Consider the following 25,478-nt stretch of genomic DNA (forward strand, 5'->3'; position numbering starts at 1 on the left):
TGACAGTACAGAGTAGCATATCAGGTACCAAAACTAACTAAGGGTGCATGCACACAGAGTAAAATGGAGTGTAATTTGGAGTGTAATTTTTACACGTGTAAAAAATTTACGCGCGTATTTTGGAGCGTTTTTTTTACACGTGGCGTTTACGGAGCATTTTTGGAGCGTTTACAGAGCGTGTTTTTCTACACGCGTAAATGCTCCAAAAAACGTTCCGTAAATGCCACATGTAAAAAAACCGCTCCAAAATACGCGCGTAAATTTTTTACACGTGTAATAATTACACTCCAAATTACACTCCATTTTACTCCGTGTGAATGCACCCTTAACTGTGATTGCTCAGGAATGGTGGGGGGCTAGAGAGAAAAGTCCAACTGTGCCAAAAACAGTGGAGTAGTGTCTATTAACAGATGCTAAGCACTGGTGAAGGCGGTGAAAGGTCCTCTTTAAGGTTGGATTTTTTGCAGTGCGTTTGCTTTTTAACTAAACAAGAACTGACGACAGACCTATGTTAAAGTCGATGTAACATCATTCTACAAATACAGTGCCAGTAATGTGTAGTCATACCCAGGGTGTACACATCATCACAATACAGTCAGTCTGCTGGGAGGTTTTTGATCGCTTTCATAGTGGCTACTTAAAGGGGTTTTACTCTTTACTTTAAATGAACGAATATGAAGTTTTGCAACTTTCTAGTAAATTTTATGTCTCAATGGCACACATTTTTAATATCTCTGTCTACTTTCCATGTCATGTCCTACTAGCATCAGTAGTCTTGTGCTATACACCGCCATGGTCGGTGACTGGCTGAGGTGATCATATAGGTATACGGGCAAGTCATTGCTGCATCCAAACAAAGCACAGCAGGGACGAATAGAGTTGCGGGGCTGGAGCAGCGGCGGATTATAAAGGTTATTTTGTAATTTATCATATTTCCTGGTTTTGCACTAATTTTTATATAACTCGGAAAACCCCTTTAAGCTTTAGTGACATAAAACTGGAAAATGACAACTGGAGGGCTCCAGTTGTCTATGAGATAGGGCCTCAGTGCATAGCTGCGCAAGCATAGCGGGGAATCTGAAATAAAATTATATAAAGACAATTAAACAATAAAAAATCTGTACATAGATCACATATATAGCTATACCTGTACATATATTACTAAAGGTCATTTGATTTTTGGTTCCACAAAAAATTTGACTCCGTCGCGGACGTTGTATGAATGTAAAGCCCGTGTGCTGAATTTCATCTCTTCAAGACCAAAAGGGGTCTCGTGGTCCAAGTAATATATTCGCATGTTGTTGGTGGACAATTGCACTACAGTCTTAAGCTGCTTCTTGAATTCAGCCACGGTCTGATCCAGTCGGACACTTATCTTCTGGACCTTCTCCTCGTAGTGAATGTCAACGCTAGCTTGGTTCTGGGGTCGAAGATCAACTTCGGCCAACGGTTCCAACTTGCCATATTTCCTTACCAGCTCTTGGTATCTACAAGAAAACCAGAAGTGTCAGAGACATATCTTGCTGCCTTTTTATTTAAAGACACGGGGTAGATCCAGTCTTCTGTATGCTCCCATATTTCATCTCGCCTTTCATGCCATGTAAGTAGTCGACCGCCCTGATCTGTGCACAATTCTAACAGCTGATATCCCCCTTTCCGCAAATGGTTACGGGAATTGCGTCATACCTTGTGGACGCCCACTGCTGCCTCCAAGCCCTCCTCCTCCTGCTTATTCACCACCTCCATTGTCGGTGGTTTCTATTGAACTCACGCGTGTGCGCAGTAGCGCTCCCTCCGATGCGCTACTGCGCATGCTCACAATGTTCTCTACAGGAAAGTGGCACTGGAGCGAGAGCAGTAGCGGTTTCTATTGAAATCAAGCACAGTGGTGCTCCCTCCAGTGCGCTACTGCGTATGCTCCAGCGCCGGAGGGAGCGCTACTGCGCACGCGCGTGACTTCAATAGAAACAATGGAGGCGGTGAATAAGCAGGAGGAGGAGGACTTGGAGGCAGTGCTGAGAGTCCAGAAGCTATGACGCAAGGGGGTGCACGGAACGCCCACTGTGCACCCTGGAGCTGATTTGCATATCGTTTTTCACAGTAATTAACAAAAATGGGGGGGGTCTTTCTACTAACGATTAGCAGCACCTGAATAGCCTTTGTAAAGGCTATTCAGGCATATCTTTAGCTAAAAACACAAACATCTAGTGATAGAGCCCCTTTAATAGAATCCAAGCAATAAATTATTTTCAACAAAAAATGCTGCCAAAAAACTTCTACCTATCCCACAAAACCCAAAAATTATATTTTCTTCATAAGCATGCTTTTCTTTTCTTTTTCTGTTATGAATGGTCCATGGCATAAAAACAAAATGCAAAAAATTGTTTATTATGCTTTTTTTTTTAATTCCTTCCCAAAACAAAATAATTAATAAGTAAATGTATTAAAAAAAAAACAAAAAACTTGACTCCAAAGACTTAAAATAGGATATCCGTTAAAGCGAACCTGTCATTTTTTATTTTAGATGTCCAGAAGGCGGTTCTAATCATTGACTTACAGGCAAAGCTGCCAGTCTTTGAGTCTTAAGCTCAGAAATTGTGAATATTTTCCCACAAAACTATATATCAATCTGCTCCGATCCTCCTGCATTTTTATGGTGATAGGATCCCTTTAAGAGGTTAAAGTGGCCTTTCACTTTTAAAAAAAATTGTTAAGCCGGGTTCAGATGAATCCATGTCAGAATCCGATTCAAAAAATCTCCTCCCGTTGAATTCAAAGAAGCGACATGCCCTTTCTTCAGGCGGATTCTGCGACTGATTTAGCCGCGGACGTCCGCGGCGCGACACTCCCTCCTGACTAGGCCCATTCATTTGGGCCTAAACCGGAGCGGAATGACGCAACTGGATGCCAGTGCACTATATACACTTCGCCGGCGTCCAGTCGTGGCTAGCCGTTTTTTGGACAGGACGTGGCCTCTGCCTCAAAATCCGGTCCAAAAAACCCCTGTATGAACCCAGCTTTACTGGAACTTGTATTGGTCCTAAAGGGCTAGTATAAGAGGAAAAATTGGGATGTCTGCCAGGACCCCCACTGATCGTGAGAATAGGGCTGTAGTGCGGTTCCCGGTATAGCTAGTTACTACCATACAGGAAAAATTTTCGGAGGGGAACATGTCAATGTCTTGGCAAATATATTTGGCTAGCTTGGTGCCTTACAGGGACTTTTTAGGACTAAGATATTGATGATCTATGCTAAGGAGCGACCATCAGTATCTGATCAGTGGGGGTCCAACACCAATCAGCTATTTGAAGAGACACCATTTACCAAGCACAGCACCGTATACTGTATAGTGGATGTGCTTGATATTGAATCTCAGCCCGATTCACTTGAAAGGCGCTGTATACGTCATGTGATGAATAAATGTGCTATCACTGGCCTGTGAAGCAGAAGCGGCACCACTAATCTGTACGGGTCTTGGGTGTTGGACCAACACTGATCTAATATTGATAACCTATCCTAAGAACAGGTCAGCAATATTCTAGCCCACAAAACTCTAATCCTTATACTTACTGTGTTACAATTTCTCCTTTCATATCTCAAGGAGGGAAAGAGCTTTGGCGGTACTGGCTGAGATTTTCAGCATAAATCTTAAAAGGAAATTTCACAGTAAGTTTTAACATGAAACGGACACAAATGTGAGGGATCCCGCACTGTGCAAGCCAGTAACATGAGGATTCACAGGGGAGAATGACCCAGCCACTTGCAACCTGAGATGTAGGCAGTTTGGAATAGCACACTGGTTCTATGAACTGGAAAGACTCAGCCATTAATCACTGCACAAGACCTATTGGTGTCTCTTTTTCACATTGCACAGATGGAGAGCCATGGACAATGGCCTCATTGACAGCCGTGAGCTTGGACTCTGCACCGAGTCTCAGGGTTTGAAGTAGCAAGCTATATACAGTAAGTGATGTCCATTTTATGCAACAAACAGTAAGGAAAGATGAAATCGGAATTGATATTAACGACACTATTACATGAAGGAAATTAGCTATTTCTATTTTTGATTGCCCACCTTTGTGGGTAATTTTTACAACTGAAACCTGTGTATTTGGGCTAAAAAACACATAATGTAATTGGGTGTAATTAAACATTTTCACCCGTTTGTCCTCTGCAGTCTGTATGCATTACCGAGGGCTGCTGGGTAGCATTCAGTGTAAAACCTTATATAACCTGAACATATATATAAACTGACATCTTTACAACTACTGTGTATGATTAGCCCCTGACCCTGGTCTATAGTCTCTCACTCTGCCAAATCAGTATCCCTGCGCTATGCTGAGGAGGTCCAAAAGACCGAAACAGCGCTGTCCATAGCTTGGAATCTGTTCCTTTTGGAATAGAAATACCATATATACTCGAGTATAAGCCGAATTTTTCAGCCCAGTTTTTGTGCTGAAAAAGCCCCCCTCTGCTTATACTCGAGTCAGCAAAAAAAAAAAAAAATTAATGTAATTTTAATGTATAGAATCTCCCATAAAATAGTGCAAAAAAAAAAAAGTTCTAAATCACTCCTTTCCTTAGAATGCTTACAAAAGTAGAAAATTACTGTGACACACATACACATTAGGTATCCCTGTGTCTACTGAATATAGGGTATCTGAGGTGCTCCTGTTCTGTCCAGAAGGGGTTAATAGGAGCACTGCAGATACCCTATATTCAGTCAGGCTGAATTCCAAGTAGGTGGGGGGAGAAAAAACCCAGTCCTCAAGCTCAGGGAAGGGGCAGACAGACAACCAAAACACCCCCTCCCCTTTCCCATCACCCAGCAACTACTGCACCCAAAAACTACGACCATTTTTGTTTTTGAAATTTTCCAGTAGCTGCTGCTTCCCCCCCCCCCTCGGCTTATACTCGAGTCAATAAGTTTCCCCAGTTTTTTGTATTTGTATTTCCTTTTGTAGCCACTGTTGGCTTTGGCTTAAAAAAAACGCAACAAAATCTGCAACAAAAAAAAGCTGCGTTTCCGCAACGTGCGGCCTCAGCCTCACAAAGTTTTTTGCAGGTGGATTTTGACGTGGAATCCACCTCAAAATTCGCCTGCAAAAACGCCTCCCATTAATTTCAATTTGAGTAACTCAGATTTTTATCCCTAGTGATTTTTTTCAGTTAGCGGAAAAAAGAATGTGACATGACCTATCTTCACACGGATTCCGTGGCTGAATCAGCCGCAACGTCCGCGGCTCGAGACTCTCTCCTGATTAGGCCCATTCATCCGGGCCTAATTAGGTGTGGGATGCCGCAACACCATGCCGATACAATGCGCGGCTAGCCATACGAAAAAGCCACACAGTGGAAAAGGTTTCTGCTGAGTGAACGAACTCTTTCTCTGAAATTTTCATTGTGCCGTTCCTCCATTATTTTTCTTAGACATTTATGTATAAATTTACAAAAGGGCATTACCATACCTCTTGTCATAAGGTTGTCCTTACATGGTCTGGCATTGGTAGTACTGGTAGGACAAGGTCAGACATTATAGGGCCACACCCCCAACTGGACACACCCGGCTGTCAATTTATTCATACATTTCTTAGAGGAATAACAGAGGAATAGCACAGCATAGATTTGTAAAGAGTAAACTCATTATTTAATGAGAAATACAAGTCAGGAGAGATAGCAGGTTATCTTTAGGCTAAGGCGCCACGGGCCGGAAACGCCGCGCTAAAGTTCTGCGGCAACAATCTAGACGTGAACGCATTGCGGTTCTTCCTGCAGTGCTTTAAACAGAAAGTTCATGGAGTCTTCCTCCGAGGACTTTCTGTTACCATTATATCTACGAGAAAGCCGCCGGCGTTTCTGTAGATATAATTAACATGTTACAATTTCCCAAAACGCGCCAGTTTTAGAAATTGTAGCATGTCCGCGCTGTGGTTTTAAACGCAAAGTGGGCATGGGAGTCGCATGAAACCCATCCACTTTGCAGTTACTGTATAACGCCGCGGCATTTCCGGCCTGTGGGGCTCTGGCCTTAAAGGGTTTTTTGGGGGATTTTTTTATGGCCTATCCTTAGACCATAAATATCGGATGAGTAGGGGGCTGACATATCAGCTGGTTGGGGTAGTGTTCGGTCCCATTGATGTCAATGCAGTAATGGTACCTCTATACGACACTATCTATTTCCAGCTCTCTGCACTTCATAGACTGGGGACTGAATGCAGCCCCAAACAGCTGATCAGTGCAAGGACTGGTTGCTGAACCCCCCCCCACCCATCAATTGGATATTCAACGGCTTATACTAAGTACAGGCCATTAACAAAATCCTATTTGACACCCGTCCAAAAAAACCCCCATCAATTTCCTTGTTATCTGTAATCCCGTATTCTGCTGCCAGCCTGTATTCTGCTGATAGCTTTGCAGTGCAATGGAGGCTTAGCCTCTAGTATATTCTAGATAAACGGCACTGATACACTCGGGTGAATGCTCTTCAGTCTACTGGGCAACAAATTTACTAGATGTGACAATTTCCTAGAAAAAGATGGAGATAATTTAATGTGGACAATGGCGGTCATTATACCCCAGGACCAATATTTACTGCTCAGACTTCCCTACAAGAAAAGTAAATTGTGTCTGGGCATCGGCTCTTCTTATTACCCTTGTTTTATTTCCTATTGTCTATAGTCTCACCGTAATGGAACTTCTTCCTTTGGGACATTCATATAGTAACGGACGAAGAATCTCTCGGAGTCTTCTCTTTCACCTTCTGTGACAACACTGCCATTCAGTTTGGAAACAGACGGCAATCTAGGAGTTCATATGAGAGGAAAAGATTAGCGAGACCATCACTACGCTGCATTAAAACTGGAGAGGAGAATGCCCTGATCTGTCTTTCATGAAATCAATATGCTCTCACTCCCAAGTCTCCCTGCCAAAAGACTTAAATGTACTAGAGTGACCCCATAGAAATAGTGCGTGCAAGAAACTTTAGAAAGTATGAATATCATCCAGGTCATCTCCAAATTCCAGGGCGATTGTGGGACTCTTCTCACAAAGTAATCCTTATCGCCGCCGTCTCCAGATTTTTCATAGAGCGATAATACTTTTTATTATTGTCGGGTTCGGAATGAATGATAAGAGACAAAGCTGAAGTCTATGCGAGCCGGTGCGCGAGCTTCATTCAGCACCAGATCAGCCTTGTGTTATATGGACTGGCTATTACATAGTGTGACCTGTAATCCCATGGTGACCACCAATATTCCTTTGTACAATGGTCATGACTGGGTATGATTCTGATACATAGGTCTGTTATGGCAAATGTATCAGAGCCCAACCTGAAATTCTGTGCCGGATGAAGCAAGTGTTTGGCTCAACACTCTTGGCTCCCCTGCGTCTATGAACCTATAAGGCTCCGTTCCCACGGAGTAACGCGCCACGCATTCAGACACGTGTCAGAGTGTGAGCGCTCAAAACAGATCCCATTCACTTCAATGGGTGCCGCCTCACACGCGCTAAAATCAATGGGAAGCTTTTTAACCCGTTGATTTCAATGTGTAGCGCACGTGAGCCGACATATATTGAAGTGAATGGGATCTGTTTTGAGCGCTCACACTCTGACACGTGTATACGTGTCTGAATGTGTGGCGCATTATTCCGTGGGAACGGAGCCTTACATGGCAGCCAGGGTTAATGGAAGCCACCATGTCTGTCTCCAGTGTATGCCATCCTAATACATTGCTTGCCAGTTTTATTACGAATAGCATAATACATTGCAATCCAGAAGTCCTCCAGGGATCTAAAACTAGTATGAAAAATGAAATAAAATTCAAAGAATTAAAATAAAAAAAACTAAACCCAATATCCATTTTTTTTTTTTTTTTTTATGAAGCATTTTGGTGGGTGTTTTTTTTTTTAAATAACGTATAAAATAAATGTAAAGTAATTAAAATAAAAAATAAACTGAAAGTGTATTTTTTTTATTTTTTTTTCATGAAACATTTTGGTGGATGGAGTTTAAAAAAAAAAAAACGTATAAAATAAATTTTAAGAAATTTAAATAAAAAATAAACTGAATGCGTATTTTTTAATTATTTTATTTCATGAAACATTTCGGTGGGGGGAAGTTATTTTTTTAATAACGTATAAAATAATTTCAAATTAATTAAAATAAAAAATAAACTGAATGTGTATTTTTTTTATGAAACATTTTGGAGGGGGAAGTTTTTTTTTTTTTTTAAAAAATAATGTATAAAATAATTTAAAAATAATTAAAATAAAAAATAAACTGAATGTGTATTTTTTATTTATTTTGTTATGAAACATTTTGGTGGGGGAAGTTGCTTTTTTTTTTACTAATGTGTAAAATAAATTTTCAAAAATTAAAATAAAAAAATAAACTTAAAGTGTATTTTTTTTTCCATGAAACATTTTGGTGGGGGAAGTTGTTTTGTTTTTTTTAAAATTTAGAAATATATACACACCCATATTATGTATTGCTGCGCCCATAGAGGTCTGAGCAATACAACTGTCAGATTATTTATCCCACAATGTGAAGATAAAAAGTTATAATGGCACCAATAAAAATGTCAGCTCTTCCCACAATTCCATTGACTGATGGTCCTTCTTGCAGGACTTTTCTCTTTGCCGATTTTAAGCAGAATCTGCGGTGGAGACTCCAATGCAGATGTGAATCCAACCTTGACCACCAGTTATCCAATGGCTAAGGCGGAGGACATACTCCTTGCGCCAATATAGAACCAAAATGAAAAAAAAGGCAATGGTGCTGCACACTCACAAATTTAGAAAGTGTGGTGCAGACGTCAAAGGGTCCTTCGACCCCACAATCAGATTAATCAAAAAATGTTGTCGCACACACAGGTTTTGTTGCCAAAAAGGGAAATAAATTTATTTACAACACCTGGGACGCCAAAAAAGGAAATAAATTTATTTACAACGCCTGGGACGCCTCCTACATGCCTTGTACTCACACTATAGATCAGTTCAGATGAAGGTCTACACGACCGAAACGTCAACTATTCTGATCTATTAGTCTTTTTCATATTACTGCGACCCCTATGTCCAAAGGCACAACAAATGATGTACACGGTGTTGTAAATAAATTTATTTCCCTTTTTGGCAACAAAACCTGTGTGTGCGACAACATTTTTTGATTAATATAGAACCAAAAAGCATGGCACTGAATTGTGTCATTGTTTTTGTTTTTTCGCTGTCCAATTCTGATACTACGAAGGTTATGAAGACCCTTTGCCCCATTTTATGTATTGTTTCATCAGAATTTTGGGCTAAAAGAGGTTTTTATTAAAAATATTTCACCATTTGGCTCTTATCATTAGCATATATTATGATTTATGGCAAGTAACAGTGGATTCTGTCAGAGATGTTGTCTGATGGCTTGGTCTCCGGCCCTTCTCAGACATCTCCTCCTAGGAAGATTTATGACCAAATCTTAGCTCAACTTTAAGTAAACATGATCAGAACCTTTAGTATATCATATACTTAATATAAAGGTACAGTAGTAATGGACCTTCGTCGGTATAATAAGTACCTTGCAATAGTTAATTTCCTACGCTCCTCTGTGCTATAAGGCTCCACAAGAGGTATACCTAATAATCGGACTTCTTCCAGCATGGGCAAAGTGTTTAGTTTCTCAATGTCTTCCCAGGAATTTATACCTGAAGAAACAGAGATAAATATTCAGATGTCGCATGTGTATACCGTACAATACAACGTAGCTGTCATCTGCGCCTAATAAGCGGGATCCCAGGCTTGGTCTGCGCTGGTGAACCTAAAAAAAAGGACCTGTCACCACTTCTTCTCTTATGGATTGTGCAGGTCACTTAGGGGTTACACTATACATGTGATAAATTGCAGTACAATAGAGAACTCAGCCCTATTATTTGCTCTGCAGATAGTGAAAATTATGCTTGAAGGAGTATTATTAGCCGAGCTCTCCTTCAATTTCATTCATCATTCCCGGCAGAAGGATAATAGGGCTCAGCTCTATACCTCAGCTTATAAAATGTAAAGGAGTAGTCCCTTGCGATGAGGACCCCTGCACGACCCCAGGTTTATTTCATAAGAGAACCTTTCACCATGTCCATCAACTCCAGTTCTTAGCATTCTTAAATAGAGATGAGCGAACAGTAAAATGTCCGAGATTCGATATTCGTTTCGAGTAGCCGCTCAATATTAGACTACTCGAATCGAATATCGAACCCTATTATAGTCTATGGGGGGAAAATGCTCGTTTCAGGGGTAGGTAACATTCGATCAAATTATACTTACCAAGTCCACGAGTGAGGGTCGGGCTGGATCCTCCGAGAAGTCTTCTCCTTGCAGCGTCCCCGCGGAATCTTCTGGCTCTGAATTCACTCTGCCAGACATTGGACCTGGGCAGAGCCGACTGTGCACTACAAGCGGACATGCGCAGTCGGCTCTGCCCAGGCCCGATGCCTGGCAGAGTGAATGAAGAGCCGGAAAACGCCGCTGGGAAGCTGCACAGAGAAGACTTCTAAAGGTAGGAGAAGAACCAGCGTTGCTTGGCCGACTGTATAGCATTCTGCCAATCAATGCTGGTTCTGCATCGAACTTTTCCATTCGAATAGCGAGTACTACTCGCTCATCTCTATTCTTAATGGGTGCCGCTCCACAAATTCCAGCACAGTTGGAATTTTTTCTGTAGCTCTCACCGATCCTGAGCAGTCCAGCTATTTTCAGTGGCAGCTAGACTTTATAATGTCAAGTAGGTGGCGTCATACAGTAACAGGCAAGGGGGCGTGATTCACCTCTCCATTCAGAGGTGAGCAGTGTCAGAGATCAGTCTTACGCCCTCTTGTCTGCTCCTGTCTCTTGTCACCCACTTGACATTAGGGAGTCTAGTTAGCATACCAGACGCTGAAAACAAATTGCTGTTGGAAAAAAATTCCAACTACTCCGGATACGGTGGAGAAGAGTCTATTAAAGGGAATCTACACTCACCGGCCACTTTATTAGGTACACCATGCTAGTAACGGGTTGGACCCCCTTTTGCCTTCAGAACTGCCTCAATTCTTTATGACATAGATTCAACAAGGTGCTGGAAGCATTCCTCAGAGATTTTGGTCCATATTGACATGATGGCATCACACAGTTGCCGCAGATTTGTCGGCTGCACATCCATGATGCGAATCTCCCGTTCCACCACATCCCAAAGATGCTCTATTGGATTGAGATCTGGTGACTGTGGAGGCCATTGGAGTACAGTGAACTCATTGTCATGTTCAAGAAACCAGTCTGAGATGATTCCAGCTTTATGACATGGCATTGCATTATCCTGCTGAAAGTAGCCATCAGATGTTGGGTACATTGTGGTCATAAAGGGATGGACATGGTCAGCAACAATACTCAGGTAGGCTTTGGCGTTGCAACGATGCTCAATTGGTACCAAGGGGCCCAAAGAGTGCCAAGAAAATATTCCCCACACCATGACACCACCACCACCAGCCTGAACCGTTGATACAAGGCAGGATGGATCCATGCTTTCATGTTGTTGACGCCAAATTCTGACCCTACCATCCGAATGTCGCAGCAGAAATCGAGACTCATCAGACCAGGAAACGTTTTTCCAATCTTCAATTGTCCAATTTCGATGAGCTTGTGCAAATTGTAGCCTCCGTTTCCTGTTCTTAGCTGAAAGGAGTGGCACCCGGTGTGGTCTTCTGCTGCTGTAGCCCATCTGCCTCAAAGTTCGACGTACTGTGCGTTCAGAGATGCTCTTCTGGCTACCTTGGTTGTAACGGGTGGCTATTTGAGTCACTGTTGCCTTTCTATCAGCTCGAACCAGTCTGGCCATTCTCCTCTGACCTCTGGCATCAACAACGCATTTCCGCCCACAGAACTGCTGCTCACTGGATGTTTTTTCTTTTTCGGACCATTCTCTGTAAACCCTAGAGATGGTTGTGCGTGAAAATCCCAGTAGATCAGCAGTTTCTGAAATACTCAGACCAGCCCTTCTGGCACCAACAACCATGCCACGTTCAAAGGCACTCAAATCACCTTTCTTCCCCATACTGATGCTCGGTTTGAACTGCAGGAGATTGTCTTGACCATGTCTACATGCCTAAATGCACTGAGTTGCCGCCATGTGATTGGCTGATTAGAAATTAAGTGTTAACGAGCAGTTGGACAGGTGTACCTAATAAAGTGGCCGGTGAGTGTATAACATAAATTTGGGAGATTATACCAGCAACAAGCCCTTATGGATTGAGATTGAATGTATGGGTAATCATACGCATGCATTGGTAGGCTTGGTAGAGACAGTTGAGTACATCACTTGGGTATCCAAATATCGTTATAGAAAGCCTGTCCATGCAATATTTGGCTTTACTGTGTGTTACGTACCCAAAGATGAGTATGATCAGTCTCATCAGACTCATCTCTGAGATCCTGGAGCAGGCATACTTCTCCAATGAAACAGTGCAGTACACCTCAGCTTCACTGTGATATGTGCTGGACATGGAGCGCATGCGCAGCGAGACCAAAGTCATGGAGCGCATGCGCAGGGAGACTAAAGTCATGGAGTGCATGCGCAGGGAGATCAAGACTACACCTGCACCAGGAGCAGTCCTGGTTAGGTAAGTACACACAAACCACATTTATTACTTATACAAAGGCTAGGTGATAGATGTGGTTTCTCCGGGATCTCCACTGATCAATGGAATAGGGATCCCATCTAGATCCCCTTGGGTAACACTACCACCGTACCCTTTTAACTTACTCAGAAACAAGGCTAGAGACTCCGTTCTAGTGATCTGGGAGGGTCCCAGTGAGTATTCATTAAAGACTGCACATTTCTGTGTAAGGTGGTTGGACAAGGTTGACTAAAGTCACCAATTTTGGCGGCTTAGGGGCAAACTACTTACCATATATGAATGGACAGTACAGAGATCTCTCTGATAGGAAAGAAGGTAGAGCTTCTTTACAGTAAGAACGGTGAGACTATGGATGTGGTGATGACTGACAACTTATACAAGTTCAAGACGGGCCTAGACGAGCTTCTTGATGGCAAAAACATCACAGATTCTAGGAAGCAGAATTTTTTTGGATCCATGGATTTAGTCCAATTGCCAGATTTGGAATTGGGAAGACAATTTGTCCCTTGAATGGGCAATTGGCCTTAGCCTGATGGGATTTTTTTGTCTTCCTTTGGGTCAACTTGATAGGATTATAGATTGGAGATGATGTCTTCATTCAATTTTATCAACTATGTGTATTGGAGGTTTGGCTGACTTTCATTCGGCGGCTGTATATAGGACTCACAATCTGGATTCCCTAGAACTCCGGCACTGTAACGTTACAGTGCTAACCACTGAGCCACCATGCTGCCCATGCTGTAGAGTTAACAAAGAATTGGACATGCTCAATCTCAACATGCCCGATCCTTTCATTCTCCTACCAGAGTCTGGAAGAAGCTTACTCCCCTCTCCATTCTGTGTCCCCCCCCTGTACAGAATACAAGTACGATGAACTTAAACACAGGGGATCTCACCTGATTTATGAAGACTTATAGAGCGCAGATTTGGAAACAGCCGTGACAGCGATCCGTCTGAGTCTTCGACGGTCAGAATGTTGTTATTTGCAAGGACGAGGGTATGAAGACAAGGAAACATTGTGCCTAGTTTACAAACATCCGACCAATCCTGAAGATTATTGTCTGTTATATGGAGAAGCTTGAGGGACCGAAAACAAACCGGAGAACTCACTATGGTGTCATAGTCATTAAGGCACAGGAAGAGTTCCTCCAAGCTGAAAGGGGAAAATATGAGTGTATCACACTGGCGTTATATGGTAAGATACCGTAGTATGGCTCAACATCTATAATACAATTGAAATGGTGACACACATCTGCCAAACGCATGCCAAAAGAACACTGTTTTAGGGGCCACACGGTGGCTCAGTGGTTAGCACTGCAGCCTTGCAGCGCTGGAGTCCTGGTGTTCAAATCCCACCAAGGGCAAAAAACCATCTGCAAGGAGTTTGTATGTTCTCCCCGTGTTTGCATGGATTTCCATCCCATATTCCAAAGACATACTGATAGGGAAAAATGTACATTGTGAGCTCTACGTGGGGCTCACAATCTACATTTAAAAAAAAAAAAAAAAGAACACTGTTTTGGTAAATTTCTTGGCCATTGTAAGTTAAGGATGGAAAAATTTGGTCTATGTGGTAGATCCATTTCCCATTGCATTCAATGAACGCACACAGTAAATGAAGTGTGAATAGAGCTTAATGTTAGCTTTGTGTTGTGACTCCCTCAGTGCAAACACAGCGAACAAGAGGAGAACATACACACTCTTTGCAGATGTTGTCCTTGGTGGGATTCAAACCCAGGACCCCAGTGCTTCTAGGCAACAATGCTAACCACTGAGTCAATGTACATGTATTTATATCAGGTAGTCTACATTATGCAGCAGCACAAGCGGTGACAACATACTTACTCCGGCAACTCCAGCAGCAACGTGTGGACCGTCTCCCAGGAGACTTTACAATTATTGAGAACCAGCTTACGGATACCAGAAAACGTTCCAGCACATTCCCTTTCCAAGACAGACGCCTGCAGCGGGTTAGAGCTGAGATTCAAGAACTCCAGCTGCGGCACGTTGGACACAATCTTACTGACCTTTTGGAAATTTAGGAAAGAAAAAAAGTAGATATTGTACAGTGATATTGTAATAGGATATTAACAATCTAATATGTAATCCAAGAGTTTAAAGGGGTGGGTACAGGATCTACAGAAGGCGTTCAGATGGTTGGAGGACCCCTTTAATATAAAACCTATATTGTTCAAGCTCTTTTTATGGGTTTGCATCTTTCAACCCTTATTCCCAACAGGAGGGTCCTCAAGTCATGGAAAGGAGTTTCCTTGTAAGCTGGAGGATGCTGTCTAGTGGCAGCTTGTACATGTCACTATGAGCTGCATTTACAGATTTACACGCCGCATATTGTTGATCTGCAATCACACTAAGCGAGTGTAACCCAGCCTAAAGGACTATGTACGCGGGGTGATCAATGCTCATTTTCAAAGTTCAACGCATGCGCAAGTCAGCTCTGCGCATGTGTTGAATTCTGACCCACCGCGCGCCGGAAGAAGAAGATGAAGAGGCTGTTGCTGACAAAGATGGAGGCGGTGCTGGAGAGAGTTCTCTCGCAGTATTGGAAACACCCCCAGTGCTGATTGAGCGCTGGGGCCCGCCCCCAGTGCTGCGAGAGAACTCATTTGCATACCAACAAGAAACAGGATTTTGGGCGAACGGCGATGAGGAGAAGTCAACGAAAAGTAGGAGAAGAATAGCCTTTCTTAAGCCTATTCTGACGTGTTAGTCATAAAAAAAATGCGTTTGAATGATAGGATCCCTTTAACGATCACGATAATCTTTTCAGCACAGGTGCACGGCCCTACAGAAAAGGCTCCTGATTTATGAGCATGTATGTAAAAACAGATACGTGAATAAGGTCTTATAGTTAGGCCTCATACACATGGCCATGTATGTTAGCAATGTTCTACCTGTGTAGAACTGACCCATTCACTTCTATGGCCCGTGTATTTTCACGGTCCCATGTATGGGGTCAAGTCACGTTAGACGATACATTTAGCCTAAATCTTCAGTTCTAGAAACGCGTACATGTTAAGTGAAATCTACAATACCTGTCTGCACCATAGAAATGCCTGGTATTTCAAGGATTTACATATAAATCCAAGTAATCCTCACAGGCCGTCACATAATGGAATGTAATATGGAAACTATGCTGGATTGCACATAGAGTAAAACATCGAGAGATGGAACGTTCTTCATTATGGAGAATTTTCCTCTATTTGTACTGAATTTAGATACCCAAGACTGAACTATGAAACAGCACAAATAAGTGAAGGAAAATAACACAAAGTAAATACAAGGGCCGACCTCCAGGATTCTCTATATAACTAGGAATACAACTTATGTGGACACAATACAATGATTTTATGATTAAGACTGGATTCACACAAGTGGGTGTAGTCCATGCAATTTGGACAGAATTTCGGCTGTATTTCCTGGATCGAACCCAGAGCCAGGACCGGGAACAGGATCTAATATGAGAGTCCCTGCCTCCCCGTGGCTCTACGACCATGTAGTATGTAGCTGGGCCGTGCTTGCATACAACATGGATGACATCCGTGTGCTGCCCACAGCCCCTTTCACAGGTCTCAGTAAGCCCGGGTTGCAAAACAGACAATAGGACCTGTCCTGAGTTTTGCACTGGGGTCACAGCATGCACAGGACCATGAAAATACACGGTTATGTTTTTGGGGCCATAGCAATGAATGTGTCGGTGTGCTAGTCGTGACAAACATGGCCGCAGGGAGGTCAGGACTCCTAGCATCATACATGACTATGATGATGGGAGTCCAGGGCAGGAAAATATGGCTGACATCCCATCTGTATCTCACAGACCGAACCAGCCCAAGTGAAGCCGGCCTAACATCACAGGATTGAATAAATTCTATGGTTTCTTATTTGCAATTGCAACATGACAACAGTACAAGAGGGAATGTTCTATAAACAAATGGTGATTGTTCTATAAACTGATCAAAAATACAATAAAACATGGTTGTTTTTGTCCAAAAATAGCACCACAACTAACCATAGGTAGTGTCTGGTATTGCAGCTCAGCTTCAATCAAATCAATGGCGCTGAGCTGTAATATCGCCTGCAACCTGTGGACAGAGGTGGCGCTGTTTTTAGAAGAAAGCAGCTCTGTTTTTGTAATCACGGACAATCCTGCATATGATCCCTTGTCTTACCTCCTGCCAGTTGTCAAGCTTGTTACCAGACAAGTCCAATTCAGAAACATGGGAACAAAAAGCTGCAATCTCGCTCTCGTCTCCAGCATGGCTGATACCGCAGCTGTTCAAGACCAGGATACTTGGAAGATTCAAGCGGTCTATAACATAGAATATATAGAAAAACCTTATAGCATACTATAGAGATTATAGCAACAGATACATGATAAAACAATGATGTTTAAACATGAGATGACTTAAAAAATCCAGAAAAAATGTATATTTTTATATTATTTTATACCTAGTGCAGTCCACGACATATGTTCTTTTCTCAGATCAGTGTGACGAAACATGTAAAATAAGCAAGTTTGTGATATAAATGTATTAATAATAATTAGAGATGAGCGAGTAGTGAAATATTCGAGATTCGTTTTGAGTAGAGCCTGAATATTCGACTACTCGATTGAATATGGAATCCCATTATAGTCTATGGGAAAAAATGGTTGTTTCAGGGGAAACCACTATTCGACTAAAGGAGACTCACCAAGTCCACGAATAGCAGGAGTAGAGTGTTTAGGAGCAGCGCTGTGCAGTTAAAGCACACGGAAACCATTATAGTCTATGGGGTACGTATGCTTTAACTGCACAGCGCTTGCAGTTGCGCTGATAAAAAGTAAGCTCCCTCGTAACCGCAAGCTGCCAGCTCTCCCGACTAGCAAAGACGAGCCTGCGGCAAATCAACACTGGTTCTGCAGCAGGCTCGTCCTTGCTAGTCAGGAGAGATGGCAGCTTGCTTTTATGAGGGAGCTGACTTTTACTCATAGGAATGCATTGACCAACGTTGATTGGCCAGTGTACAGCATTCGGCCAATCAACGCTCGTTCTGCTGGAGGCTCATCTGTGAGGAGGCGGAGTCTAAGATTGGACCACAATGGAGACTGCTGTGGTCCGATCTTAGACTCACCTCCTCACAGACGAGCCTCCGGCAGAACCAGCATTGATTGGCCGAATGCTATACAGTGTATAGCATTCGGCAAATCAATGCTGGTTCTGAATCGAATATATTTACTGCGAATAGCGACAGTATTCGAACGAGTACGAGTATTTTGAATACCGTAGTATTAGTTCGAATACCTACTCGATCGAATACTACTCGCTCATCTCTAATAATAATCTTTCTTTGTAGAGATTATTGCATTTGGGGTCAATAGTGGCGCCACCTACTGTTGTTCTTGCATACCGATAGCTGCGACCACTTACTGTAGCAAGCAGTGGGGAACAGGCCTGTACAGTTGCTCTGACGCAGCATTGCCTAGTAGTTCCTTCTTGAGATTCGCCCCCCTATAACAAATTTCTATGCAGCTCCATATGGAAACATAGGACGGTAGTATAATATACTATTATAGAAAGGAATGTAGGGGTAACTAAATATAGATAACACGCTATATGTAAGCCCTGGGTACAACGGCAATGTATCCGATCAGACTACATAATGTGACACTGCCACCTGCTGGCCGTTTAATAATAGATGACACAGTAAGAAGAAATGGAAAAGCAAAAATACACTAAAGGAATCACTTCATATTAGAAAATTCCCAATACAAGCCCCTTGCCCAGCGTGCATGTTATGTCACTATAGAGGATATGATCAGCCTCTAAAAGTCACTATAGGCTCATATATCACACAACACACATTGCATTTTAATACCACCAAATTTAAAAAAAAAACAAAAAAACTATTTTTCCCACGTTTTATAGGACTTCAAAAATACATAAAAAGAAATATTTAAAATGCTATCAAAATTTAAAGAGGACCTTTCACCTCCTGGGGCATATGCAGTGTAATACACCTCTAGAAAGCTGACACGTTCACGTTCTGTGCCCCCAGTGAAGAACTATCGGTGCCGGTACTGCAGCCTTCCAGCAGTATATAATTCTGCCGATCTGTGAGGACTTCTTTAACATCCACCTAATGGAAAGGGCTCCGTCTGCATTTGTCACTTAAAGTGATTCTACCATTAAAATGCTGATTTAAAAGGCTATTCTTCTCCTACCTTTAGATGTCTTCTCCACGCTGCCGTTCGGTTGAAATCCCGGTTTTCTTCGGTATGCAAATGAGTTCTCTCGCAGCACTGGGGGCGGGCCCCAGCGCTCAAACAGTACAGGGGGCATCTTCAATGCTCCAACAGAACTGTCCATCTTCTTCAGGAACGGCCTCTCTGTGCGTCTTCTTCTGACGCTAAGGGTCAATCTTCTAGCAGATTGACCAGACTGCGCATGCCCGTGGCCACAAGAAAAACAGCTGCTTAAAGAGCCGCTTAAAGCGCATAGACCCCACCCCCACAGTAAGCATAAGCGGCCATTTTCTTGTGGCTGCGGGCATGCGCAGTCTGCTCTGCCCGAGGCCTAGAATATTGAAACCCAGCTCCGGAAGAAGACGCGAAGAGAGGCCGTTCCTGAAGAAGATGGAGGCGGCACTGGAGAGTTCTCTCGCAGCATTGGGGACGCCCCAGTGCTGCGAGAGAACTCATTTGCATACCGAAGAAAACCGGGATTTCAACTGAACGGCGGCGCGGAGAAGACATCTAAAGGTAGGAGAAGAATAGCCTTTCTTAAGGCTATTCCTACGTGTTATCGATGAAAAAAAAAGCATTTTAATGGTAGAATCCCTTTCATGTTTGTTGCTCTCATCCTGTGACAGAAGAGAGTAAGGGACACTAAATAACAGTACTGTGAACCTATCCCTAGTTGGACATAAACAGAGGAATACTATTTCAGATGTTACCTTTCATAGGCGACACTTGTGGCCCCGGGGGTACATGCACACCCGCACCCGGGCCCCTCCTGTACGGGAAGTTTTCAGGACTGTACTTCTCACACAGCACCTGCATGAAACTCCTTCCACAAGGTGGTTCCATTTCTGCTTCCTAGAAGAACAAAGACACAACAGATTATACCAAAAGTCAAAGCTTTGCCCCAATTGCGACCCCCCACAACCCAATTCAGATTTTCTAGAAAAAAAAACCAGGAAAAAATAACTCTTTTCCCTTATGATAAGGCAGCAGTAAAGCGAGCGCGGATGACTGGCACGTTAGACATTATATTATACATGCCGGTGAATATGTCTACCGTCCTCCTCCGTGCTCAGCAATGTTTGCCGCAGACAACTATCGGGTACAACGTGTTTGCTTCATTGATTTTTTTCCCTTGCTGTAAATCGAACATCTGAGATAAATCTCTTCAGCAAATAAACTTTGATGTGTACTGAAATGGAAAAACTTCCCGTGTACATGAAACAGTCCATTAGTCCAGAGGCAATACGAGGTAGTCAGACACCGATCAGCCACAACATTAAAACCACCGGCCTACTATTCTGTAGGTCTCTATCATGTCACCAGACCAACTCTGACCGGGTATGGATTCCTCAAGGTTTCTGAAGGAGTCCTATAGTGTTTAGAAGATGTTCTACATGAACCCAAGACTTCCCAGAAGACTGACCACCATAATGCCTCTGTCGGCAACTACCGTACATCTTGGTGCCATCGTGCTCCAGGCAACACTCGGACCACCATATGTAATTCATCAGACCAAACTCCATCTTCTAACGCTCCATATTCAAAACGTCTAGCCCTTACTCACCATGAGTATCAATAGCCCCTGTATCGCCTGTTGTCCTTCCCTGTACAACCCCCATAACCCGCCATTTTGAAGAAGCTCTGACCTAGTCATTGAGTCATCACAATTTGGTTCTTGTTAAGCTCGGATCGATCCTTACACTTGCCCATACCAACACCTAAACCTTAAGATCAGATCCTGCCTAATATATCCCACTCCTTGACAGGCCCTATTGCCATTTACCTGATTTAATGTAATGGCTGATCAGTGTACGGACATGCACATGTACAGAGAAGCAGCCATGTTTTCGAAGCCCTGTAAAAGCCTTTTAACATGAATGAGACTGAAGCATGGCCATGTCACCAACGGACATGATATCACGTCCTGTAGAGAAATCAGCCATGTTTTCTTACTCTTCACAATCCCTTTAACTGGCGATTCCTAACCACCTCCCTATAGACATGCATGCTCAGCTAAGTTGGATAATGGGTTGGTGGCTTATTTTGGAAAAATCGGGTGTGTTTTCTTCCACCAAACACCTCATATTCATTATATTTTCAGTGGGGCAGATTTTCCATTCTTTGTATGCCTATTTTCTGGCATTGGGGGGCCCTGTGCAAACTCTTTGAAATTGGCCCCCTCATTGACCCCCCATAGCTTAATTTTCCTTGTCCCCTCAACCACCAATATTACATACTCATCAAACCACGTTCCCACGGACCTGCAGGCCCCAACTGTAATGTCTAAGGCTCGGCGCTCATTGCGCTTCCCTGCCGCTGATCTTATCAGTTGAATCATGGAGCACTGAGCCGATAGCTGCGAGCGCCACTATTGTACGGACACGTCCCGGTGTTTGAGACATCTGTGCCATTAGTTTCAGCACCGATATCCTTCCACTGTCAGAAAGATGAGTCTTACAGATCAGCATCGCCCCCGGACTGTACAAGGCTATGGAAGAATGGCGCACGGTCTAATAGTATATAACACCGCCCATCTCTGAGCACATGAAAGCTCCTCTTTAAATGTGAAAGTGTCTTTTAGGTTTGTTAGACAGAGAATAATATACCACTTATAATACAGTCCGAGGGCTAGAACTTATTTTTTCTGTTGCTGTAGATGCATGAAGTCTTGTTTTTGGTGGGATAAATATGTATTTATCAATATCAACATTATAATATCACATTCAGATAGCAAATTTAGGTTAAGTGGGCCAAGCCAGTAGCATTATTGGGACGCAGGATGCTGTAAATTTGGGTTATTCGATCTATGGTCAGGATAGGACTAACATGGGCACACTAGTTCGTCTGAATCCAGCTTAATGTCCATATAAATTACTGTATATACTCGAGTATAAGCTGACCCGAATATAAGCCGAGGCCCCTAATTTTACCACAAAAATCTGGGAAAACTTATTGACTCGAGTATAAGCCGAGGGGGGAAATGCAGCAGCTACTGGAAAATTTCAAAAATTAAAATGGTTGGAGTTTTTGGGTGCAGTAGATGCTGGGGAAGGGGAGGGGGTGTTTTGGTTGTCTGTCTGCCCCTTCCCTGAGCTTGAGGACTGAGTTTTTTTTCTCCCACTTGGAATTTAGCCTGGCTGAATATAGGGGATCTGCAGTGCTCCTATTAACTCCTTCCCGATGAAACATACCGCGTGCCTAGCCGCGACAGAATGCCAATGCAGAGCACCAGCATCCGTCACGGCATTCCACTCCAAATTAGGCCCATTTATTAGGAAGCGAGCAGCTCGGACTCCCATCAATTCGATATTCTATTTGTTCATCTATCTCAAAGAGCCTATAAAACCCTTAGGGGGCGTTTGATATCTGTTATGATAGGGTCCTTTAAAAGAAAAAAACGGACAATAACTAATCGGACTTTGTACTGCTATTTTGGAGTTACACCTTTCCATTTCGGGTCTTCTGATAGACCAGAACAATAGACAGCCAATGCTAGAGTGAACCTAGTGTAAGACGTTGTTATTGTGATTCTGCTATGTGTTTGCAGTGTGGTAGTAGCGCAGTTTTGGGCTACCCCTAATACAAGACCAGACTAGGAGTCGAGAGAGTTTAGCAGATATAAATACCGTATCAGTCGTACACAACATGACATTCCACTCCTCCATTACACAAACACTAATCCATACCCAGGACAGCCATGACGTGTCAGTTGCACGAGTGTCACTAGTTTCTACCTCAGAGTGTTTACTTTGACACGAAAAATCTGCATAGCCTGCAAATATGAGCAGAAGTGAGTGTCAGCTCTTGTGCACTTGTGACTCACCACATTCCAGGACAGGACTTCAGCCCAGGACCACATTATACGCCCGCACTGACGTGCACAGTACGATGACCTGCTACGCTACAGCTCTGCTGCTTGTTTTCATGTGTCTGAATTTGGCAGTTGGAGTCCATGCAGAGTGAACAGGGCTCTGCGGTTACTATGGAGAACCCAAAACAATGACTTCATGCACTATTTAGTAACCCCCCTCCCGCCCCCTTCTCTTACTATATGTATTCCTCCCCAGGCACAAAGATCTACACTGATACTACAGATAGACGTCCACATAGCAGTCACGTGAGGGCGCTTTCATGCACAGCGGTTTGTTTTATTATTATCATAGAGCAGACGTATTTTATTCCGTTTTTGAGCTAAAGCCAGGAAAGAATCTAAAAAGATTGGGAAATAGGAAGGCAAGTTTTTTTTCTGCTGCAGAAATTTTCTGAAGAGCTCGCTGGCCGCTAGCCCACTGCCATATACCATTAATAAAGTTATTTATCCCATACGTGAACGCCATAAAAAAAAAAAACCACCGCAATGCGAAATTGAATGTGTTTTAGTCAGCTCGCCTCCACCAAAAGAAAACCAATAAAAGTGAACGTTGTATGTCTATAGCAAAACATGGTACCAATAAAAACTACAGCTTGTCTCAAAAAGAGAGCCCTCACATAGCTCCCCTCAATGAAAACGTAAAAACTATGGACGTCAGAACACGGTACACGCTGGCAAAAGTGGTAAGACATGATAAAACAGAAATATGGTATTGTCATAATCGCAACGACTAGAGATGGGCGAACCTCTCAAGATTTTGTTTCGGGTTTGGGTCCCCAATTTGTAGGAACCAGAGATGAAATTATTATATTCTGGGGTCTCCTCAGTATAATAGGTGGAGGTCCGGGAGGTGATAAAAACCCAAAACATTTATACTCCCCTTCCCTCACCTCTTTTGGGCCTACTTTTCGTGTCTGGCAATCTCTCTCGGTCTCCTCAGTGACATCATGCACGGGGTCACCGCTGAGGCCTGTGATTGCTCATGACGTCACCAGGAGAGCACGGGATGCCACGAGGAGGCCCAAAAGTGGTGAGCGAAGGGTATAAATGTTTTTTTGTTTTTTTTTTTTTTTAACTCCCTGGGCCTCCACCTGTTGAACACTGGAGTCTGAAGAGAACCCACAGTATAATTTACCGCAATGCATGTTGCAGAACCCACTTTAGCTCAGGGCTCGTTCACATCTGCGCCAGGTCTCCGTTTTGCAGGTTTCCATTTCCTGCCCCAAGCTTAACTAGAGACGGAAACCTGCAGGCATGTTTGGAAAGAGTCCGGCCGTGAGCGCCTGTGAGAGTTTTGTCCCCCCCGCAGCGAAACGTTAATTTTTTTAACTGGACACAAAATCGAACAAGCAGTTTGCGTCTTCTGTCGGCAAAAGACGGAAACCTGAAAATGGAAATTGGGCGCTGGTGTGAACCCAGCGTCATCCGAAACAAATCCTTAATTGTTCAGTTTTGTTAAAAAACGAAAAATTTGGGATATTCGGATCAAACCAGATTGGTGTGCCCATCTTCAGTCATGAACCGGTGGAAAAAGTAGTCATGTCATTTTGAATGCCATCAAAACCAACAATAACAACATAACGGTGCCGATTTTTCATAAGTTTAATCCGTTATTCAAAACATTATACGTACCCCAAAACGGTGACAACTGAAAGTACAACTCATCACGGAAAAAATAAGCCCTCATATGATAATTCTGCAGAAAAATTACGAATTTTGGTATGCAGAGATGTGAAAGATGAAAATAACAACCAAACTACGTTGCGACATTAAAGGGATTCTACCACTAAAGATGTATCTTTTGTGCTTTAGACGTCGGAATAGTCTTTAGAAAGGCTATTCGTCTCTTACCTTTAGACGTGGTCTCCGCGCCGCCGTTCCTTAGAAATACCGTTTTTTACCAGTATTCAAATGAGTTCTCTCGCAGCAATGGGGGCGGGCCTCAGTGCTCATACGGCGCTGGGGGCATCCCCACTGCTGCCAGAGACCTCTCTCCAGCGACGCTTCCATCTTCAGCTGCATCCTCCCTGTATTTTTTCGAGGCAGCAATTGCGCGCACGCGCAACACGCTCCTCTGAGTCTACGCCGAACCAAATATGGCTGCATGCGTAGTCGGCTCTACTAGTGTCTCGCTGACAGAGCTGACTGCGCAGGCGTCGGAGCTGACGCAGAAGGAAGACGACGAGAGAAGGGGAGGATGCAACTGAAGAAGGAGGCGTCGCTGGAGAGAGTTCTCGGGCAGCAGTGGGGACGCCCTCATTTATCTTTTATCATATACTCACTGACATCCCTGCACTTTGTGGAATTAAGAGTCCATTGGGCGGTCTTACACAGTGATTGACAGCTATCTGTCTGCACACTTAAACAGGGGTGCTGTCAGTAGGAGCAGCCAAGTTATGCTGAATATTTCCATATAGACTTATATATGAATCGGCCCAGCTCTTCCTGCTCTATAACATACTGCTTGCAGATCAGGTACCATGTTCACTACTATAAAACAAAAAGACAGCACCGAGAAACGCCCTGTGTAATACCGTTTAGATAAATGGAAATTTCCAAAGGATTAAAGTGGTTACCGTATATACTCGAGTATAAGCCGACCCGAATATAAGCCGAGGCTCCTAATTTTACCACAAAAAACTGGGAAAACTTATTGACTCGAATCAATACACCGCTGTTTGGATCAGGTCCTTCCTTCTTGCACTATGTCCGCTATAACAGG

The 25,478-nt window shown here is 43.2% G+C and overlaps 1 protein-coding gene across 3 annotated transcripts in view; it reads right to left on the reverse strand.

Moving 5' to 3' along the window:
• Positions 1–206: 206 nt before the first annotated feature.
• Positions 207–25,478, reverse strand: part of TBCEL (tubulin folding cofactor E like) — a 34,335-nt gene continuing 9,063 nt past the window's right edge. For 2 of the 3 annotated variants that reach the window (XM_075277661.1, XM_075277662.1), the window contains exons 3-9: positions 19,596–19,737; positions 16,832–16,971; positions 14,490–14,671; positions 13,541–13,797; positions 9,560–9,686; positions 6,685–6,801; positions 207–1,487 (exon numbers count right to left, since the gene is read on the reverse strand). In XM_075277661.1, the coding sequence (XP_075133762.1) occupies positions 1,169–1,487; positions 6,685–6,801; positions 9,560–9,686; positions 13,541–13,797; positions 14,490–14,671; positions 16,832–16,971; positions 19,596–19,737 (1,284 nt within the window). In that variant the 3' untranslated portion in view covers positions 207–1,168. Of the gene's footprint in view, positions 1,488–6,684; positions 6,802–9,559; positions 9,687–13,540; positions 13,798–14,489; positions 14,672–16,831; positions 16,972–19,595; positions 19,738–22,708; positions 22,866–25,478 lie in introns of those variants that run through there. The other variant, XM_075277660.1, reaches the window with a different exon arrangement.

Source organism: Leptodactylus fuscus, chromosome 6 (assembly GCF_031893055.1).
Source record: "Leptodactylus fuscus isolate aLepFus1 chromosome 6, aLepFus1.hap2, whole genome shotgun sequence".
In the NCBI taxonomy this organism is placed as follows: Eukaryota; Metazoa; Chordata; class Amphibia; order Anura; family Leptodactylidae; genus Leptodactylus; species Leptodactylus fuscus.